This window comes from Pteropus medius, unplaced genomic scaffold, assembly GCF_902729225.1.
Source record: "Pteropus medius unplaced genomic scaffold, Ma_sr-lr_union100, whole genome shotgun sequence".
NCBI classification, from domain to species: domain Eukaryota; kingdom Metazoa; phylum Chordata; class Mammalia; order Chiroptera; family Pteropodidae; genus Pteropus; species Pteropus medius.
In genome coordinates, this window is record NW_024349802.1 from 9316037 (window position 1) to 9336954 (window position 20918).

Sequence of the window (20918 nt, forward strand, 5' to 3'; positions counted from 1 at the left end):
GGACGGCGGCTGAAACCTCAGGACTTCGTTTAGGGTTCTTAGAAAAGATATGCCTAAGGTTCAAGAAAAAGTGTTAGGCGGGAATTCCAGGCGACCCTACTCAAACTTCTGACAGTTGGTAACCCGGACCCACATTAGAGTGGAAAGGTCAAACCAGAACAAACCGTCTCCCAGTCTCGCTCCCCGCCCCCCTTTCCTTGCTCTGATTGGTAGCTGCAGGCTTTGCTATCTGATTGGCGGAAGGAACGCAGCGCGTAATTTAAAACATTGTATCGGTAACAAAGGTGCACCTCGTGGGCGGGGTGGTGCTCTCAGTCGGCAGAAGTCTGGATTCGGCGGCAGGGTGCGAGTGGGCCGGTACCGGAGGTGGAATAAGTGTCACATCTTTGGGTGAGTGTAGCTGTGCCGGAGCTCAGCTGGTGTACCAGCTCTTGCCCTCGCGGAATAGACTTTCAGAAAGCCGAGCTGCCGCTATCCCTATTTTTCCTAATACCTCTGTCCTCATTGTGGGCCTGGGGGCGAGGTTGGAGAAAGAGCCTAGGGCTACTGACACCACCTCTACAGCACCGGAGGACGAGGCACCCTACTTGGAGCGTGACCTGCTTTTGGAGCCGAATATCTATTCACTCCTGTTCGCGGTCGGAAATGCCGCCTCAGACTGGATTAAATGTTTAACTTCTCTCATCCCCTTCCCCTCTGCTGGTAGAGTGAGAGAGGGAGAATGAATTCAGGCAGCAAGACCACGGTGTTCTGGGGCAAGGGAATTGTTTTTTACCTAGGATTTGCAGCCCCCTCTGTCCTTTAAGGTTCTCCCTACCCACTCTTGTCTCCTTTTACACCTAAGCTGCCCTGCTGTCATGTCGCGAGGGATCCTGTCTCCTCCAGCCGGCTTGCTTTCAGATGAGGAAGTCGTAGTCTCCCCCATGTTTGAATCCACAGCTGCAGATTTGGGGTCTGTGGTACGCAAGGATCTGCTATCTGACTGCTCTGTAATCTCTACCTCCTTGGAAGACAAGCAGCAGGTAAAGGAGTTGGAGGGTGGCTTGGGAGCAGAAAGTAATAGCCTCAGACTACTAGTTGCCCATACAGAGTAGTATGAGGTCACTAGGAATTCTGAGGGTCTAAGAGATCAATTCAAAATTAAGAGCATGACAAGTAAAAAATGTAGAGTTGTGTGTCCATAAGAACTATTGCTACATTTCGTTAATGAAGTACCCTCAAGTGCATTCTATCAGCTAATCCTATGAGGGAAGGATAATAGTTATCTCTCCTTCACCATGAGGCCCAGACACATTAAAGGATTTGCACAAAACCATACTGTCATTAAGTAGGTGGGCTGTACCTTCAGGTTTTAAATATTAACCATAACTTCCATTTATGGAGCCTTTCTTTCAGCTAGGCTGGCCTTTCTCATTACTGTGCACCCACTAAATGTTAGTAGCACCTTCCCACTTGTGACAACCAAGAAACCTGTTCTGACATTGCTAAATATTCTTTAGGAGGAAATGGCCCTGGTTGAGAACAAATCTACTCAGAAGTCTCCTCTTTTATAGAGAAAGTCTCATAAGAGCAAGAGCCTTGATAATGCCCTTCACTATGGACCACCTGAGCCTCTTAGAGTTCCTAGGTCATAGTAGGTAGATCGCCAAATGTCTGTTGAGAGAATGAGGTGGCTACTATTATTAACCCCATTCTACAGATGAGGAAAGTGAGGCCAAAAAGAATTTTAAAAACTTGTTCACGGCCTCTCTCCTATTAAATGATGTAATTGGGCCTCAAATTCAGGTGTGTCTGCCTCCAAGGTACTTAACTACTGTGCTTTACTGCAATATCACATGCTGATTTTCATACCAGTCAACCAGTTCTAATTCAGATAACTAGTGTGATAAACCAGGTTCGCAGGTTACTAAAGAGACAGGGAAGGTGATAAAGTAGTGAAAAGGTTCATGTGAGATGGAATGATTATGGAACCAAAGAGTAGCTGTAGAGAGACATTTGAGGTGGAAAGAGGGTAGTGTTAGCATGATTCCCTGAAACTGTTATGCCTGCACATCTGCTCAGAGGTAGCTGCTGAGATTAATCCATAGTTCCGGCCTGGAATTCTGCCATAGGTTCCATCTGAGGATAGTACGGAGAAGGTGAAAGTATACCTGAGGGTCAGGCCCTTGTTACCTTCAGAGTTGGAACGGCAAGAGGATCAGGTGAGTTTCTGAGGGAGGATTTAAGGTGGAATGATGCAATACAGAAGAGGTTCCCAGGAATGTTTCCTTCTGTGTCAACTGTGTTTTCTCCCTTCTCAGGGTTGTGTCCATATTGAGAATATGGAGACCCTTGTTCTACAGGCACCCAAAGACTCCTTTGCCCAGAAGAGCAATGAGCGGGGAATTGGCCAAGCCACCCATAGGTTCACCTTTTCCCAGGTATGGAGGTACATGTAGGGGGTTTTACTCCCTCTTTAGAGGGAAAGCTTTTTACTTGATTGTGAGTTCCTTATATATGCATGTCTGCAATTTGGAGGACCCTTTTTAAAACTAGTCAGTGCGTCAAGTAATTAAGGTGCATTAAGTCCCAACAGCTCTATTATTATTATCTTTATTGTTCCTATTTTCCTGACAAGGATACTGTGGCTCGGTGAAGGTAATATTGCTAAAATCATGTAGTTAGTCAGTAGTAGAGTTAAGATTTTAATCTAGATCCATCTATCTCCAAAGCCCATGCTTATGACCATTATGTTGCCATATTGTGTGTCCAGCATTGGACTTAAGAGATAGCATTCCTTAGGCATTTATTAATTTGGATGAAAGATGGACTGGCAGTGAGTGGTTGAGTCTTTAGGGAGCATCTGGCAGCACTGCAGGAAGAAGTTGCTTCAGTATTGTCCAGAGCCAATCACTCAGGAGGAGATGCATCTGCTAGCTCTGCACAGGAGACAGGTGGGAGATGAAGGCTGGGCCTCTGAGATACTGTGTCTGTCTCTAGATTTTTGGGCCAGAAGTGGGACAAGCATCCTTCTTCAACCTGACTGTGAAGGAGATGGTAAAGGACGTACTCAAAGGGCAGAACTGGCTTATCTATACATATGGAGTCACCAACTCGGGGAAAACCCACACAATTCAAGGTGAGTAGTAGGCCTCACAAGATTGCTGATTGGCCTGTAATGGTATTGTCTTTGCATTTTGATGCTGTCATTTGGGGGAGAAAGGCACTTACCTCAGCTATCCCATCTTTCACATGTCTCTAGGTACCATTAGGGATGGAGGGATCCTGCCACGGTCCCTGGCTCTGATCTTCAATAGTCTCCAAGGCCAACTTCATCCAATACCTGATCTGAAGCCCTTGCTCTCCAATGAGGTAATCTGGCTTGACAGCAAGCAGATCCGGCAGGAGGAAATGAAGAAACTGGTCCTGCTAAATGGAGGCCTCCAAGAGGTAAAGTGTTAGTGTCCACAGAGGCAAGGATAGGGGGACAAATCTCTGCAAAGTTTTGTACTTATTTTCTTCCTGGATCCCTCAGGAGGAGCTGTCTACCTCCTTAAAGAGGAGTGTCTACATTGAAAGTCGGACAGGTACCAGCACCAGCTTTGACAGTGGCATTGCTGGGCTTTCCTCCATCAGTCAGTTCACCAGCAGTAGCCAGCTAGATGGTAGGTACCATGACTGGGCTCCATGCCAAGTAACAGTAGGAACCCACTCCCTGCTCCCAACAGCTGCCAGAGCTCCCAACAAGAGACCAGAGGTTGCAACCTGAGCTCTGCCTTCCAAGGTCCTTGCAGGCCTAAGGGGAGATTGACTTCTCTGGAGTTGATACCCTGTATATTTGCTTCTTTCTCAGAAACAAGTCACCGATGGGCACAGCCAGACACTGCCCCTGTAAGTGTCCCTGCGGACATTCGCTTCTCCATCTGGATCTCCTTCTTTGAGATCTACAATGAACTGCTTTATGACCTGTTGGAACCACCTAGCCAGCAGCGCAAGAGGCAAACTCTGCGGCTATGTGAGGACCAGAATGGCAATCCCTATGTGAAAGGTATGGATGGGAAAGCAGGAAGGCTGGCATGAACCCTGGAGAGGATTTGGGGAGAAACTAGGAAAGAGTTAGGTGCTCCCACCTTATGTATGTCCTTCTCTCCTTGGCCTCAGATCTCAATTGGATTCATGTTCAGGATGCTGAGGAGGCCTGGAAACTCCTGAAAGTGGGTCGTAAAAACCAGAGCTTTGCCAGCACCCACCTGAACCAGAACTCCAGCCGCAGGTGAGTGGGTTGTGAGAGTCAAGTCTTCACTGTGTTCCAGGAAATATTAATCTTCTACCTAGGCATGGAAAATGTGCAATGATTTTTCTCTTCTTCAAATTAACTTTAGTCACAGCATCTTCTCCATTCGGATCCTGCACCTTCAAGGGGAAGGGGATATAGTCCCCAAGATTAGCGAGTAAGTTTTTCTATTTAGGAATTTGGGCTTTTTGGCCTTAAATGGTAGTGGAGGGAGGGAGCAAGGGAGACCCTCAGAGGAATCACTTCTGTTAGATTCTTGTTCTCCTTCCTTGGGTAGAGAGATTCTTGGTGGGTCCTTCTCTTCCCCTCCCCAGAAGTATATGAAGGGATGGAAGGCTCATAACATGGGCCTATATGTCATATCCTGTCCATCATTCAAGGTTGTCACTCTGTGATCTGGCTGGCTCAGAGCGCTGCAAAGATCAGAAGAATGGTGAGCGGCTGAAGGAAGCAGGAAACATTAACACTTCTCTGCACACCCTGGGCCGCTGTATTTCTGCCCTGCGCCAAAACCAGCAGAACCGGTGAGCTTCTGACTGTGAGCCGTGGGCTGGGATGGCTTGGAGTTCTGCAGTTTACTAAGAAACTTCCTGGTCACTGAGGATGGTGCTAGGATATCCCAAGGGGTGGAATTCTGCTCATAGCCCTATTCTGATTCCCTGCCAGGTCAAAACAGAATCTGGTTCCTTTCCGTGACAGCAAGTTGACTCGAGTGTTCCAAGGCTTCTTCACGGGCCGAGGTCGTTCCTGCATGATTGTCAATGTAAATCCCTGTGCGTCTACCTATGATGAGACTCTTCATGTGGCTAAGTTCTCAGCCATTGCCAGCCAGGTAAGAAGCTGTAGTGTACATGTGATGGTTGTACTCACTTTGGACTGGTACTTTTATTTATGAATGCTACTAGGAGCTAGTTATGGATTCAATTAAGATTTTTTTCCCCTGCTAGCTTGTGCATGCTCCACCTGTGCAACTGGGATTCCCATCACTACATTCATTCATCAAGGAACACAGTCTGCAAGCATCTCCCAGCTTAGAGACAGGAACTAAGACAGACCTAGGTCTTGATGATGACATTGAAAATGAAGCTGACATCTCCATGTATGGCAAAGAGGTGGGGATGTAAGAAAGCTTTGGTGCAGCAGCTTGATGGCTACACATTTCCCATGCTGCCTTCTAGGTGGGCCTGTGCCTTTTTGGGATATGGCCATCTGATGACTTCTGACTTGTATGTACCTCCTAGGACCTCCTACAGGTAGTGGAAGCCATGAAAGCACTGCTTTTGAAAGAACGGCAGGAAAAGTTGCAGCTGGAGATGCAGCTTCGTGATGAAATTTGCAATGAGATGGTGGAGCAGATGCAACAACGCGAACAGTGGTGCAGGTACCAGCTGAGTGACCCCTCTTGGTCTAGAGGGTGGGAAGTAGGGACTAGGACAGAGTTGTGCCTCAAGATCTGTCCTGTAAGCTCACTTCTCAGAATCTTCACTCATTTCTCTTTTCTTTCTGATAGTGAACATTTGGATACCCAAAAGGAACTATTAGAGGAAATGTATGAAGAGAAACTAAAGATCCTCAAAGAGTCACTGACAAATTTTTACCAAGAAGAGCTTCAGGTGAGTTGCTTTGAACCAGCCCCACTGACTACTCAGATTCCTACTGCCTGAGGTAAAGATTTTATAAACTGATAGGGGTAGGAATGTGTAACTTGCTTTTCTCTAGTATTTTTAATGCTTTGTGTCAGTCTACGTTTGGTGAATTAAGGGTCTGGTTGGCCAGGAAATGTTAACAAAGTGCTAAATAAGTGCTAACAAACAGGCTTTTAAGGCATAAGTATGAAGGAAGGTTTTGTTCATTATTCAGTCATCTGTTTCTGCCATATTTGTCTGCCTCTGGGTGGAATTGTGCCCTCTGCTTCCCTTGTAGGAACGGGATGAGAAGATTGAAGAGCTACAAGCTCTCTTGAAGGAAGCCAGACAACAGCCAGTGGCCCATCAACAATCAGGGTCTGAATTATCCCTGCTGCGGAGGTCACAAAGGTTGGCAACTTCTGCCTCCACCCAGCAGCTCCAGGAGGTTAAAGCTCAGCTGGATCAGTGCAGAGCAGAGCTAACCTCCACCACTGAAGGTGAGGAAGTTAGAGAGGGCAGGAAGCATAACAGTGACTCAGAGAAGAACTATTCTCCTAACTTGGGCCTTCTGACACCAACTCTAAGATAATTTCCTTAACTCTAAGCCACATTCCCCCTGACCTTTCACCCTGGGATGCAGGTGGCCTCACTTTGCATATTTGCTGCAAGCTACTGTTAATTCAGTTAAAGACGTAAGCCTACATATTGAAGTTTCATGTTTCCTTCCCTTAGAGCTGCAAAAGTATCAGAAAATGTTAGAACCACCACCCTCTGCCAAGCCCTTCACCACTGATGTGGACAAGAAGTTAGAGGAGGGCCAGAAGGTAATCACCTTTCCCTATTACTGAAGCTCTTACCTAAGGCAATTTCCCACACTATATTCCTGGTTCATGTGAGGATGTTTTTATGCACAGTCCTGGAAAGTGGCTACTTCATTTGGCTACTTAGACTTTCTAATTTTACCTCTCTTCAAATGGCTATTTGACCCCTCCAGATCATTACCCTGGTTGATATCGGCCACCATTTGGTTACTACTACTCCTTTTTCAGAATATAAGGCTGCTGCGAACAGAGCTTCAGAAACTTGGTGAGTCTCTCCAGTCAGCAGAAAGAGCCTGTTGCCACAGCACTGGGGCAGGAAAACTTCGTCAAGCCTTGACCACTTGTGATGACATCTTAATCAAACAGGTTAGGGCAGCGTATATACCCCCCTCTCTCCCATCAGCCCATGCCAGAGTATATGTGGGAACGGAAATGAGGACAGAAGAGAAAGATAAAGATTTTTAGACTAATCTTAGAGTGAGGGGAACTTCTCTTTCTTGCGAAATAAAAATAACCAGTCATGAAGTACAAGATGCTGTGCTAATTTATAGGCACTTTCTCTGTTATAACAACCCTGGGAAGGTATATAGTATCACATTTCATCCAAGATACTTAATGGTTTCTTACAATCTATTTCATGTACCACTAAGACAAAAGTCTAACAATTAAGTTATGACATTTGTTGTCAGTAAATATATCCTGATTCTAGAGATATTAAAATATATTTTTAAAAAGTCTTAGACTAAACATAGAACTTAATTTTGATACCTAGGAACTGAGGAGGTTAAGTAAAATTATTCAAGCTCATATCATCTTGTGTTAGAAAATGTCCTTATATCCAATGATGTTTGTTTAGGTCTTAAATATCCCCTATTCAATTATAAAATCTGATCTTAAAGAGTTAATCTTTATAAAAACTATTGTAACTAGTAGTGGATGGCATGTATTACTTTGCCATTTTGTTTCTCTAGTATACCAGACATAAATGTTTTCTTTAACTTTATTGATCTTCCTCAGGATCAGACCCTGGCTGAGCTGCAGAATAACATGATGCTAGTAAAATTGGACCTTCGGAAGAAGGCAGCATGCATCGCAGAGCAGTATACCGTGCTAAAACTCCAAGGGCAGGCTTCTACTAAAAAGCGCCTTGGCGCCAACCAGGAAAACCAGCAACCAGACCAACAGCCCCCAGGGAAAAAACCATTTCTTCGAAACTTCCTTTCCCGAACACCACCTGCCAAAGCTCAACAGACTGCAGCCCTTATGCCCGGATCCTGCGCTCACGGCGCTCTCCTTTGCCCAAATCTGGGCCTTTTGGTAAAAAATACTAAGGTTGTGGGGACGGAGTGAGCACTCATTGACTTGAGGTGGGTCAGCTGCTCAGCTTAAGAAATAGGTCTCTTTTTAAGCTTTACCATGTACCTGAACTCTATCCAGAATGCAATATTCAGACACTAGGTGTTTCCCCCTCCCCCTTGTGTAATATCACCTATGTAATCGCATACTTTTTTACTTATATGGTTTCTATGCACACAAAAAAGTTATATTAAATAAAGGTATTGTTCACGGTTTTATTTGAATTCCAAATTTAGCAAAATCATTAAAACAAATTATAAAAGGGCAGAAAAAGTATAAAAATTGAAAATCAAACATCATTCGGGCTCATGGGAACCCTGCACAGGAATGGCAGTAGAGAGCAACTAGTGTACTGCAACCTAAGAAAACTTGGTAAGAAATGAATTCAAGACATTAGATATTCTAAACTTGCCTTAATATATAATGAAGTGTCATACTTTAAGAGGTGAATGGGTAACAAACAAACTTCTGGAAACAAACAAAGAAAGGCTGGGCCCTGAACTCAATAATCCATAGCATCTACTGTACAAATTCATTACAGTAAACATAGCATATTATCTCCTACTGAATACACATGCACAGGCTTGAAACCCTCTAACAGCACAGCCAAGAATGATTCCCTTTACCTTATCTCATCAGATAAAGGCTGAAAAAATATTCTGTGTGAGATAGAGGGAAAAAATTAAACAATTACATCAAAAGTGTTAAAAACAGACCAGCTTGAAGTGAGTTTATTCTTATCTGTAAAATCACAAAAGTTATCATTCCCACATATCCATGAAATTATCTATAATCCTGTCTCTGCTTTGCTTTAGTAGAGGTATAGATAGCTGTAGACATCTTTTGCCTTCTATTATTCAACTCTAGGAAGTTCGCTTCCAATTTGAAAGCTTCCAGGAGACTTCAAAACCATGTTTTGGAAGAATGTCTCCCTAGAGTAAGAACAAATGTATAGCTTCACTCCATTTAAACCCAATCTCTGACATCAAAATAGTCACGCTCAGTAAATCCAAGCATGACAAGATCGTGTCTATCTAGTGCCCCTACTGACCACAGACAGTAGAGTGGCAGACTTTTCTCCTTTCCTTGCCCCTCTAAAGAAATCTGATTCCACTCCTAGCAGCATTAAAACTTTGTTCCTGTAGCTTTGCCTTTGCTAAAGTGCTATTAAAGAGATGTTTTGCAGTGGGGTGGGTGGGGTGTCTGGGAATGAGTCCAAGATCTGTAGCCACCGTGAACAGAAGGACGATAGAAGTGCTTCTAACTGACAAAAGACTATTCCTGCCAGGATTCTTCTGTCAGTCTGCTCTTAAGGTGATTCTATAAACTCCTCCAAGGAACTGTTTTCCATCTATACAAACAAAAAGAGCTAAAGTCCTTGGAAGAACAGACATGGCTGTTTTTTACTTGGAGGTAAGGCTTAATATGGGTCTGGCAATGTGCTAGCTTGAAAGTAGCCACTATGGTGTGACTGAAGAGAGGTTGAGTGGAGAAACTCTGCGTGTGGGAGTGTTGTTAGCAGAGAGTGAAGCAGGGAGGAAAAAGGGAGCAGGCATCTCAGTGGAAGGAGTCTCCCCTTGGTTCCGAAGCTGCAGGATTTGCCGGAGCAAGGCCTTACCTTCTTCCCGGGTCTGAAACAAAGGCAACTGTTTCAAAATATGTCCAAGGCTATTGTCATAAATAGGTTCTAAAATACTGATAAATAAGTTCCACAGATCAAAGTAGCCTTTCCACTTACCTTCTTATCCACCTTCCACCCTAGATCATGGTAAACATCATATGTTGGAGCCTAAAATCCAAGCCCTTTATTAAAAAATTGATACTCACATCATTGAATGCACAACACTTTTGGGCACAAGTTGAAGCTTCATCCCACAGCTTGCACTTAAAATAGTACTGGGCCAGATAGCGAAAAGCAGTGCTTTCCTCCAAGTGTTCCACTATTTCCTAGATAGGGAAAGCAGGAATGACTGAGGTGATAAGAATAAGACTGGCAACCCAGTTCTCATGCTCATGACACATACCCCACAGGAATAGATATCTTGGATATATTTGATGTAACATTGGGCAGCCTGTTCTGACTCAGTCAACTGTTCATGAAGCCTACAAAAGAAATTGGTCCTATAAGTACAAATCAGATCTCAAAGCCAGCTAGTGATAAAAAATAAAAGCACATGACTAAGATCAAAAAAGGACAAACAGACAAGTACAAATTTTGACATACATGGCACACCAGAATAGTATTAGTGCCCAGATGTGATGGTTATTTTATCAAAACTTAGAATCATTACTCTGTTACTGGTGATGGAGGGAATGTTAGTAAATACTTAAGCTAGATAATACATCTTTTCAAAAATTCTCTGGTAATACACTGAGTGAGATTAAAAAGAGATACCGAGCAATTTAGATTTTTTCCTAAGAATCCAGAAAAGAACTGGCATGAACGAAATTGCATTTAAGAACCTCTTTGCCTACTATTTCTGAGTTATTCCTTATTTTCCTGGTTCTTATTAGGAGATTAGTACTTAAAGTAGTTTTCCTAGACTGCTCTGACCTGAAAATTTCATTTCTTTCGATTCATTCCTGACCCCTTGCCTAAAATGAAAGCAATTCCCCCTTCAAAGACAAGTGGCATTCTCTTGAGTCAAGATGGTTAAATTTCCAGACCAGGATTCTTACACCCTGCTACATACCACACTCTTGTAGGATGATGGATAGGAGGCTCTAGTGCATGCGGAACCCACCATACCAGAGAAACCAACAGAAATATCAATAGCATTTCACTCCTTTCACTCACTTTGCCAGTTTCACCAGAGCCATTTTCTCCACATCTCCCACGGCGTAAGCTCTCCAATAACACTGTCAAAAAAATAAACTAGTCACTTTGACCATTGCCCCATGTGGAGGTAAGGCTTAATGTACCATGACTAGTCACATAAAGGTTCAGATCCTATTAGCCTCCCAGAACTTCAGATTTGTAGGATGCAAGGCAGTTTTACTAAATCTGATAGGTCCAGGTTATATACTGACATTCCCATGATATCACCCCCACTTTGCTTTTTTTGCCTATGCACCTCTAAATATTCAGATTTCTCTATGTAGATATATCAATTTAAATTCTCCAGGACCCAATTTCAGATACCTTTTTGGCTTCCACTAGTTGATTGAGTTTCTCATAACATTCTCCTAAAGCAACCAGCATACGAGAATCATTGGGCCTAAAAGAATGGAAATAGTCAGTCTGAGCAAAGACTTGATGAACCACCACCACCATTGCTACAGTATGTCCCCACTTGTCCACAACCACCATTGCTACAGTATGTCCCCACTTGTCCACAGTTTCACTTTCCAGTTTCAGTTGCCACAGTCAAGTGTGGTCCATAAATATTAAATGAAAAATTGCAGAAATAAATTTCTAAGTTTTAAATTGCATGCCACTGTGAATAGCACATGAAATCTCACACAGTCCTGCTCCTCCATCCAGGACATGAATCATCCTTTTGTCCAGTGTGTATTCACACTGTGTATATTACCCACCAGTAAGCGACTTAGTGGCCATCCAAAGAGAAATAAAAGTATCAGCCCTTCCCACAACAAACACATCGTCAAGTGGCCAGACTTACCGAAGTTGGTGGGCCCGTCTATAATAATAAAGGCAATAAAATGGCATCTTAAGGATTTCATAGGTCTGCCCAAGGCCATACCAGGCTCTGTAGTCTCGCTTATTGACCTCAATGGCATGTCTAAGAAATGGAAGAGAGATCGGTAAGAGGGCAGAATCAAGGTTAGCGACTTATAGGCTCAATAGAGGCTCTTAACATCAGCAACCTACTCCACCTCACCAACCCCCACCCCCCCAGCTAGAAGCTCACCTATAAGCCTGAATAGCAGCAGATGTGTTCTTCATTTCCATGTACTCATGTCCCATCAGTGTCCAGGCCCCAAGATACCGAGGATTCAATTTCAAGGCTCTCTGGAAATATAAGGCTGCTTTCTCGTGCTGAGAACGCAAACTATAATAATTGCCTGATTGAAAAACAATATATATATAAATATATATAAATATATATATATTTATCTGTGTGTGTGTGTGTGTGAATAACTAGAAAGGTGAAAAGTCCACTAAATGTGTGTGTGTGTGTGTGTGTGTGTGTGTGTGTGTGTGTGTGTAACTAGAAAAGTGAAAATAAAAGTCCACTAAAATAGATAGCATTCCAGAGTGGGCATGAAACCATAACCCATTCTCTGAAAGTCCTTGCAGAAAAGCCAAATTATACATAAGGAGAATATCGTCATTCCTTTGGGAAATATATATCATCTATCTATCACACATTCTGGTTAAAAAAAATGTGTTCCCTAACACTGCAAGTTTTTCCTCATTTTATTTCATCTGGATGTAGTATTTATACATATATTTTCTTAATAAACGGTAGAAAATTTTAGAGTAAGCTTTAGATTGGTGGTTTTCCAATTACATTCCTAGGGCTCTAAGGAGGTACCCCACAGAAATCAATGCAGTTCTATTATCATTGATCTTGAAAAGAGGAAATAAGATTTTAGGATTCTGTGAAAGATTTTATTTGAAGAAAGGATATAAAAGCCATCTATCTTATGTCAATTGGTAAATGGATAAACAAAATGTGGTATATATCAAAACAATGGAATACTAGTCAGCAATGAAAAGGAAAGAATTATTGATACATGCTACATGGATGAACCTCAAAAACCACTAAGTGAAAGAAGCCAGACAATAAGCCTAACTACTGCAAGATTCCATTTATATGAAATTTCTAGAAAAGGCAAAACTATAGAGATAGAAGGCAGATCTGTGGCTGCTAAAGGATGGGAATGGGACTGACTGCAAATTGACCCAAGGAAACTTTTTGTGGTGATGTAGTGTTCTAAACTGGATTATGAGTATGGTTATACAACTGTATAAATTTATAAAAATTCATTGAACTATAAACTTAAAGTGGGTGAATTTTATGGTAACGCTATTTTTTAAAAATAAAGCTATTTTTTAAAAAAGAATTAAAGCTATATCAAGACTTAGAGAAATTTTTTACAAAATATTGTCGAATAAAAAAAGTAAAATACAGAAAAATGTATATAATACAATCTTATTTTTGTAAGCAAACAGCCCATTAAACCCCACATATGAGTATATACATTTTTACGTGGCATGGAACATGCTAACACAAGTTTCTTAAAGAGGGAACAAAGCAGCAAGCAAAAAGGGGGAAAAAAACCTGTATTTCAAAAAAATCTCCTTTATATGTAAACTGTATGTGCATAAATAAACTAAATAAAAAGATATGTTTAGATGTATATATACTAACTTGCAGAGATCATGATATACCGCCAAGTGGAAAAAGCAAATTACAGAGAAACTATATGATTCCATTTTGGTAAAAACCAAGTAACAAAAGCTCCATATATGTTTTTTTTAAATCTGTCTAGATTCAGTTGTAAGCTTGATTTGGGAGAAATAATTTATAACAATTGTCTGCACCCTATACCTGATGATTTAAGTTCAAATTCAAGTTCATGTTCATCTGGAAATAAGCAAGATGGAGAGCTTTATGTCTTACACAAGAATATCTTTGCTTCTGCCACTGACTCAGACTCAGAGACAGAAGAGTAAGCAGATTCTAGACAGTGTACAAAGGTTAACTTTTGTAATAGAATAGGAGAAATGGGGTAGTGGTAGCAAGTGTATAAATCATAGCTGCTAAAGGATTCAGGATGGCAAAGGAGGTGTTAGGGAAGTCAGAACAGATACATTCTGGACAGATCAAGTAAATGAGATTTTTGACCAGTTGTAACTGCTAAAATGTACTCAATGATCACAATGTGCTAGGCAACTTACATTGTTATAAGGGCTTTGTATATATTAATTTATTTAATCCTTACAATAAGAGAAAGTTCTATTTTTATTGTCCCTTTATAAATGAGGAACTACAGCATAGAGAGCTTAGGTCCAAGGTCACACAGCTGGTTAGCGGCAGAACCAAAATTTAGTATTCACACACAAAAATATTCTGAAGTCATGTTCTCCAAACAATCTTGGGGGTGGAATTAGTGAGCTTTCATTTTCTACTGTATATAATTTTGTTACCTTTGACACTTTTATATTGTTATTCTTACATTTATCTTACAATAAAAACAAATTTTAAAAGGAAAAAAATGACTCTTACCAATTACACAGCATGTTTCTACACGATATTTATCAATCTCACAGAGGTTGTGAGCCAGATAACTCAACTCAGATTTCATGCTCTAGAAGAAAAGAGAAAGATGATCTAAGCATGATAAAGGAACTCCCTAAATTATTTTTCTTGTAGCTAATGCAACTGGGTGACAATCCAACCCAGATGAAAGCACAAAAGAGCTTAATCAAGTCCAAGTAAAGGAAGTAGCTCACCCTGACATAAAGAAGGTTGGAGAATGTGTCCATATTTTCAATCCTGTAAGGGTCTTGTTTCCTTAGCTCATTAAAAATAGAGAGGGCTTTGTCGATATCTGCAGCAATAAGATAGTTCAGAAAACAACACAGTGCTACTTACAGGGATTGATGGTATTTCATACTGTCCTTATTCACTCACCTCTGATATTGTGATAGGCAACTGCAATTTGGGAAACAATATATGAGCTCTTAGAGAAGCCCACATCAATAAGATTCTGATACTTTTGCAGGGCCTCCTCTATCAACTGCAACTCTGTGTATATATGAGCCAGAAAAAACTCTTTCATCCAGGTGTCTGGCAAAGACAGGAACTTCAGCTGGCAGCAGGAGAGAGAGGGACACACTTAATATACTTTGACCTCTCTCCCAAATGAACATCAAAGAACTATTTTTATGGTCTAAAGGATATATCGCCAAAATTTCATTAGAGCACCTAATAATGAACATAGGGCACTTCAGTTATAATAAGACTTACAAACACAATAAGGAGAAATGGCCTAGTTGGGGAAGGCTTCAAAGAAAAGACAAGATTTGAGGTAAGTCTTTGAAAATGAGTAGACTTGAATAGAAAAAAAAGGGAGAGGAAGAGAAAAGAGACAACATTCCAGGTAAGGGCAATGACACAGAGGAAAAATGGTCATGATGAGTGTGGGTGAAGAGTGAGAAAAGGAGCCTTTGTGTTAGTAAATAAGGCTGAACTGGTAGAGTGGGTCCTATGTGCAACAGGAAATGGGATGCAATAGGAAACCACTGCAATTTTTTGCAAGAGAATGACATGATGACATGAGTGTTTTAAGAATGGAAATGAGAGTGTAAAAATGGGAAAGCTAATTAGAAAGTATCTATTACTTATAAGAAATCCAAATTGGAGATGATAACCAATATGGCAAAGAAAACCAAGAGAAGAGATGCAAGAAGGAAACCATGGCAATGTCGGGAGATTGACTAGTTAAAGGGAGATAAGAGAAAGGAAAGAGACAAATATAACTCTGAGGCCTTAAGACTGGGTGTCTTAAGAAATAGTAATGCCAATGAGAGTCTATCAAGTTGGGAGGAAGAAAGAGAATTTGGTAGGTAAGCTGAGAAATCTGGTTTTGTTTTTTTTCAGTTCAGAGATAAAACAATGAAAGTCTAGTAGGCAATTAGAGATAGATGAATACAAGTAAACCAAGATAAGATTTCAGACACAGATTTAGTAGCATATATCATTATTTGGGGAAATCAACCAGCCTTTGTCTCTTTAAAGCAAACAAAAGGAAATGTGTTATCACTACCATTAACTACTAAAGAATAGCAAAGTAAACTCTATAGACAATGTTCTCTAATAATGACTAATGAAATGATTGCAGTTTACAAATTATTTAATTAATTGACAAATCTTCAAATCTTTAGAGAGTCCTATGAGAGCCAAGGAGACTTTAAAAATGTTTTAATACAATCCTTGATATCAGAGAACCCTTTACTATAGCATCTTTGGAATTAGGAGAGAAACTAACAGCATTTAGTCTATACAATAAGTTATAGTAAAATTTAAATATGAAAACATAAACATAAAAAGATATTCTAGTACAACTGGATGCAAATCCAATAGCTACTACCCAACAAGAGCTAGATATCTGTCTTTCAAATTAAGACCTAAATCCCAACGGCGAAAGAGATTAGAAAGAGAACAGAGCTAGCTCTAATAAAAAGCTTAGCAAACCTCTCTCCCCTCACCCCATTATTACAGAACTACAAAAGGCTTGGAACACAGGATTTTTCACATAGCTCATCTCAATTTACCATCTCTTTGTCTGTAATCAAGTTACAGAGTTCTAGCCAGGCTCCCCAATGCAAAGGCAAAACATGAGTAGCCTCCACAAATACATCAATGGCCTCTTTCACCAAGTCTAGTTTTCGAAGCACAACACCATACCTAGGAAAGAAGGAAGCAATCAGAGGAGAAGTTAATGCTCTACAACATGTCTCTTCTACTCAGAAGAATATATTATAGAAAGTTCCAAATTACTCTAACACTTACAAATAAAGACCAAATCCATCAAGTTCCCGAGCCTGGTGTTTTTTGCTGAGCTCCACTCTCAATTCTCTAAGAGCCTCATTTTTTACTTGTCCTTTTTCCAGAGGTCCTAGAAAAGAAACAAAGTATCTGATCTAAGACTGCTGGTCTTCATTTCAGAGACCTAGATATTTCCTTTGGCATCAACCAATTACACCTGAAACTTTTAAGAAACAATGATATCTTACTTCGTTTACTTTATTCCAAAAATCACAACTGATAACTGGCCTACAATCATATTTTGTAAGGCTTACAGTTTTTAAAAAAAATTTGAATTAGTTATCAATGTTTAAAAATCAGAAGCCTCAACTAAAAATGTGAATTTCCAGCTTCAGGTTGCAAGAAATGGGGTAGGGCCAAGGATATAAAGCCCTGGCAATACCAGACCATAAGGTAGCCCTCAGCTGGAGCTGGGTGACAACCAGCCAGTTGTGTTCTCCAATTTGCAACAGTCCTCCTCAGACCACTTCATACATGTATATTAACTGCCTGGCTCCTGTACACATTTGTGTGTGCAACCTCTGCTTTAATCCAAAAGGTAAGAGAAAAAAATTCATACCTAGGCTATCAACTGTTTCATCATCCTTCTTCTTTTCTCCAGACTGTAAGAGAATATCAGCAAATTGGTATTTTTGCAGATTACTCTGAACCTGTTCTAAAACCAGCAGCCTGATTCTACCTAAAGGGCCAAGTCCAACCAAAATGGCACGAACTATTGGTCACTAATTTTAAACAACTATTTAGGGGCTCCAATTGGTCAAATGTGGAATAATTTGAAAACCAAAATAATTAAGCAAAATAATGAATTACAAACAATTAAAAATATAGGAATCTCTGAGTCCATGCTGACACCAGATAAATAGAAAAATAAACAGAGAAAGAAAGGGAAGGCTCTTGCTTAGAGTAGAACACAAAATGAATAGTAAATGTGGAGAGACTGCTGAAGCAGAAAAGCATCATTTTGTAGCATCACAGAAAAAATACTTAAGGCAAGAATTAACAATGGATTTCTTGACTGATGGATCTTTAGGCTATTTTTTTTTTTTACTATTACAAAAAATACCTCAGTGAACATCCCTATACACATATGCTTGAGTACATATTAAAGTATTTCCATTGGACAGGTTTCTTTAAGTAGAATTGTTTGGTCATAGTATTTCAAGTTGACATAATCTGCCAAAATTGACTTTCAAAATGGCTGTATGAACTTTTATTTCTAAAACAGGAGGTCTACTGCCCCACACCTTTATCAATAATGAATATTATCAATATGTTTAATACCTTTCTTTCATAACATCATTCTTTTTACTTTATTTCTAATATCCTCTTTATTTTTTTTAAGTATTTATAAAATACATTCACCAAGTAGACTATTGCTAAGCTATTTTTTTTTTTAATGCCTACAGCACCTGGTCTTCCTAGGTGGTCTCTCATCCAAGTACTAACCAGGCCCGATCCTGCTTAGCTTCCAAGATCAGACATCAGGCTAGTTCAGGGTGGCATGGCAGTAGACCATGGACTGTGGCTCCACTAGGACGTGAACCCAGGACCTTCTGTGTGTGAAGAAGACATGCTAATGGCTACACTATAGAACCACGTCCTATTGCTAAGCTATTTAAAAGATTTAACTTTTTCTACTTGGTTCTAAATATGGATGTTTCACTGAAGGTAAATGGCCCTCACCAGATATCTAGAATACATGTACAGGAAATAAGCTTTCTTGCTATTGCAGCCATGCAGGAAATGCGCTGCCCGATCATACTCTTTAACATCAAAGTAGGCTTTGGCCAGGGTGTAAGCATCCATGTCCTGGGCATCCTCCTAGAAAAGAGACAAATTTATGAAAGTGGTTGGGAATAGGACAACAAAAGTTCAAATCAAATATACATATTAATTTCAAGATGTAAGCGAAGATAATTATTTTGCTCCTCTTAAAAACCTAATAAATAGATTGATTGATTTATTTATTTATGAAGTAAGGTCATAGAACTTTTTTCCCCCCAAAATAAAAAGTTGGGGGGAATGCAGTTAGCATTAATATGATGGTTAAGTGGAGGGCCAGGGGAAGGAGGGAGCAATCGGGGGGATCATTTTATGAACATTATAGATGTCTAACCAATGTACTGTATATTTGAAACTAATTTAAATAAATTTTTTTTTAAAAAGTTGGGGGGAAAATAAAATTTTAAAAAATAAACCAACACACTCAGAAACTTGTATTGTTTCTTAAATGTAGTGTGAAAGCACTAGTAGTGTAAAGCACTGCCTAGGCTTTAGTGTTTGAGATCTGGATTCAAATTCTAACTCCCTGATTTCCTGTTTCATGACACTAGTAGGGAATTTAACTTAGTTTGCATGAATATTCACTTATTCCTTGTAAAATGGAGCCAGTAACAGATATGATATGAAGAAAAAGTGAAAAAGTCATGGAAAATGTCTGGCATTAATATCTGACATTCTCTCTGTTCTCCAGGCTTTTAGATTCCTACATAAATGCAATTACTTATACTTTTTGTACGTCAAGAAAATTTTGACAAGTTAGTATTGCAAAAAGCAGAGAAAACAGCTATAATTCTCTACATTAAAAAAATGAAGTAAGGCTTAAGTTAAAAATACGCAATTCCTGCAAATTCTAGGGATAAGTCGATTAAAACTTTAATAATTTCATTCTCCTCATCCTTCTTGCCCCAAATATTACAAGCACAAAACTAAAAAACAAAATATATTCAGTTTCTTCATCCTTGGATCGACATGTCTTAAATGTGACCATTCACATTTAAGATTCTAGTGGGCCTTTTCACATCCATTCGGCATTTGCTTATTTCTTCCCCTGCCCCCTCTCACTTGCATTATACCTTTTGGAGTAGGAAATAGTCACTGTTTTTAAGTGTGTGTGGGGGGGACGGAGAATCGAGAAATGGCATCTTCAGGAAAAATAAAATGAAAAGCATTCACACTGCACAGACTATATAAACATATGTACTACAGACCATACATAAAGTATATTTGTATCTTATTTAATTCTCTCAATAGCCCCATAAAGTAAATACTATTACCCGCACTTCACAGATGAGGAAACTATGGTTCAGGTTAAGTTGCCAAAAGTCACTAGTGTGGATGAGATTTGAATCCAGAGCTGTCTGAATCTAAAGCCTGTTTCGCACTGTTGTAAAAACCTTCGATTCTTCTTTTCATTAAGAATACTGTCTACGTTGGGCTACGAACCCTAAAAGGCTGAAATCTTAAGGACTGTTTACTAATTCTCTCAAGCTTAAGTAAGAGCACCACCAAATCTTTCAAAGCTCAAAAGAAGCACACAGATAAAATCGCATAAAACACCAAGCTCCAAAACAAACAAACAAACAAAAACACATCCAGCTCTTTAAATGCTTTAATTCCCTCTACAAACATTCCTGCTAAGCAGTCTGCTCTGCTCCCCTCCAGTGACAGGTCACTCAGTACCTTTTGGGTTGATGGAAAGTGCTTGCTGTGAAGAAGTCCTTACCTCTGTAATAGGCGGAGGAGGCTGCAGCTCGGCGAGAGGCAATGCCGGGAGGGAGAAGGCCAACTCCGCGGACCTGGAACACACAAAAACTGTATCAGCTCCACAAGCCCCCCAAGGCCAAAGGATCCAAGCCCGGTCCCTGCCGACCCCGACATCTCACCACTTGCTACTGTGCAGTAGGCCCCGCTCCCGGGTAAGGCCGGCGATAAGTAGCAGTTGCTTTTTAATTTCCCGCAAATTTGAGAAATCGCCGCTCGCTGTCAAGACAGGTACAATCGGAGTTGTCAGAGCCACAGGGACTACAGAGGGACTCGCAGCCATTTTTGCATCTCGGCCACTTTAGCCAATCACCAGCGATAATACTAGCTGTGCGTCTGCACCAAAAACGTCTGCCTGCTATTGGTGAGCTTCTCTCCAGAAAAACCAATCAATATCTTACTTCTCGCAACGTCACTAAAAGGTCGGGAAAGATGAGACAATTACATTCCCGGTTGGCCAAGAGCTACTGGGGCGGGAAAGTTAGAAGCGGGAAAGGGAGGGAAAAAATGGCGGGACAGAGAGAAATAGGTAACTGAGAAAGGTGGACTGGGAAACTGGAGGTGGAAGTAGAGGCTAGAGGGAGTGCAGAAGGGGAAGAGCTTGCACCTTAGGGGTCATGTGATTCGACGAAAGATAGTGTGTGGGCAGGTCCTGTGCCACTGGATAACCAAGTGATGCATGTGTCTCGCAAGGATTCCCTGTATCCTATGGATTTTCCTATTTATTAATATTAAGATGTTTGGCCACAGGTGGAGAATCCTTCTCCTTTATCCA

At 40.6% G+C, this 20918-nt stretch overlaps 2 protein-coding genes across 2 annotated transcripts; one reads left to right on the forward strand and one right to left on the reverse strand.

Annotated features, from left to right (window-relative positions):
• The first annotated feature begins 107 nt into the window (after positions 1-107).
• On the forward strand, positions 108-8296 carry KIF20A (kinesin family member 20A). The gene is given in 20 exon segments (XM_039836172.1): positions 108-390; positions 845-1022; positions 2112-2201; positions 2301-2420; positions 2980-3118; positions 3242-3429; positions 3515-3644; positions 3833-4027; positions 4141-4252; positions 4362-4430; positions 4654-4797; positions 4940-5105; positions 5221-5385; positions 5515-5654; positions 5784-5886; positions 6197-6398; positions 6634-6725; positions 6951-7088; positions 7740-7953; positions 7956-8296. Coding segments are annotated over 19 exon segments (2670 nt in total). The 5' UTR covers positions 108-390; positions 845-857; the 3' UTR covers positions 8054-8296.
• On the reverse strand, positions 8274-20465 carry CDC23 (cell division cycle 23). The gene is made up of 16 exons (XM_039836173.1): positions 20266-20465; positions 20106-20178; positions 18284-18421; positions 17160-17202; positions 16565-16670; positions 16327-16459; positions 14684-14861; positions 14503-14600; positions 14276-14357; positions 11951-12104; positions 11702-11821; positions 11221-11296; positions 10876-10937; positions 10103-10181; positions 9906-10025; positions 8274-9709 (listed from the first exon to the last, which is right to left on the reverse strand). The coding sequence occupies exons 1-16, from the start codon at positions 20424-20426 to the stop codon at positions 9539-9541; spliced, it is 1794 nt and encodes a 597-aa protein (XP_039692107.1). The 5' UTR covers positions 20427-20465; the 3' UTR covers positions 8274-9538.
• Between the last annotated feature and the right edge of the window lie 453 nt (positions 20466-20918).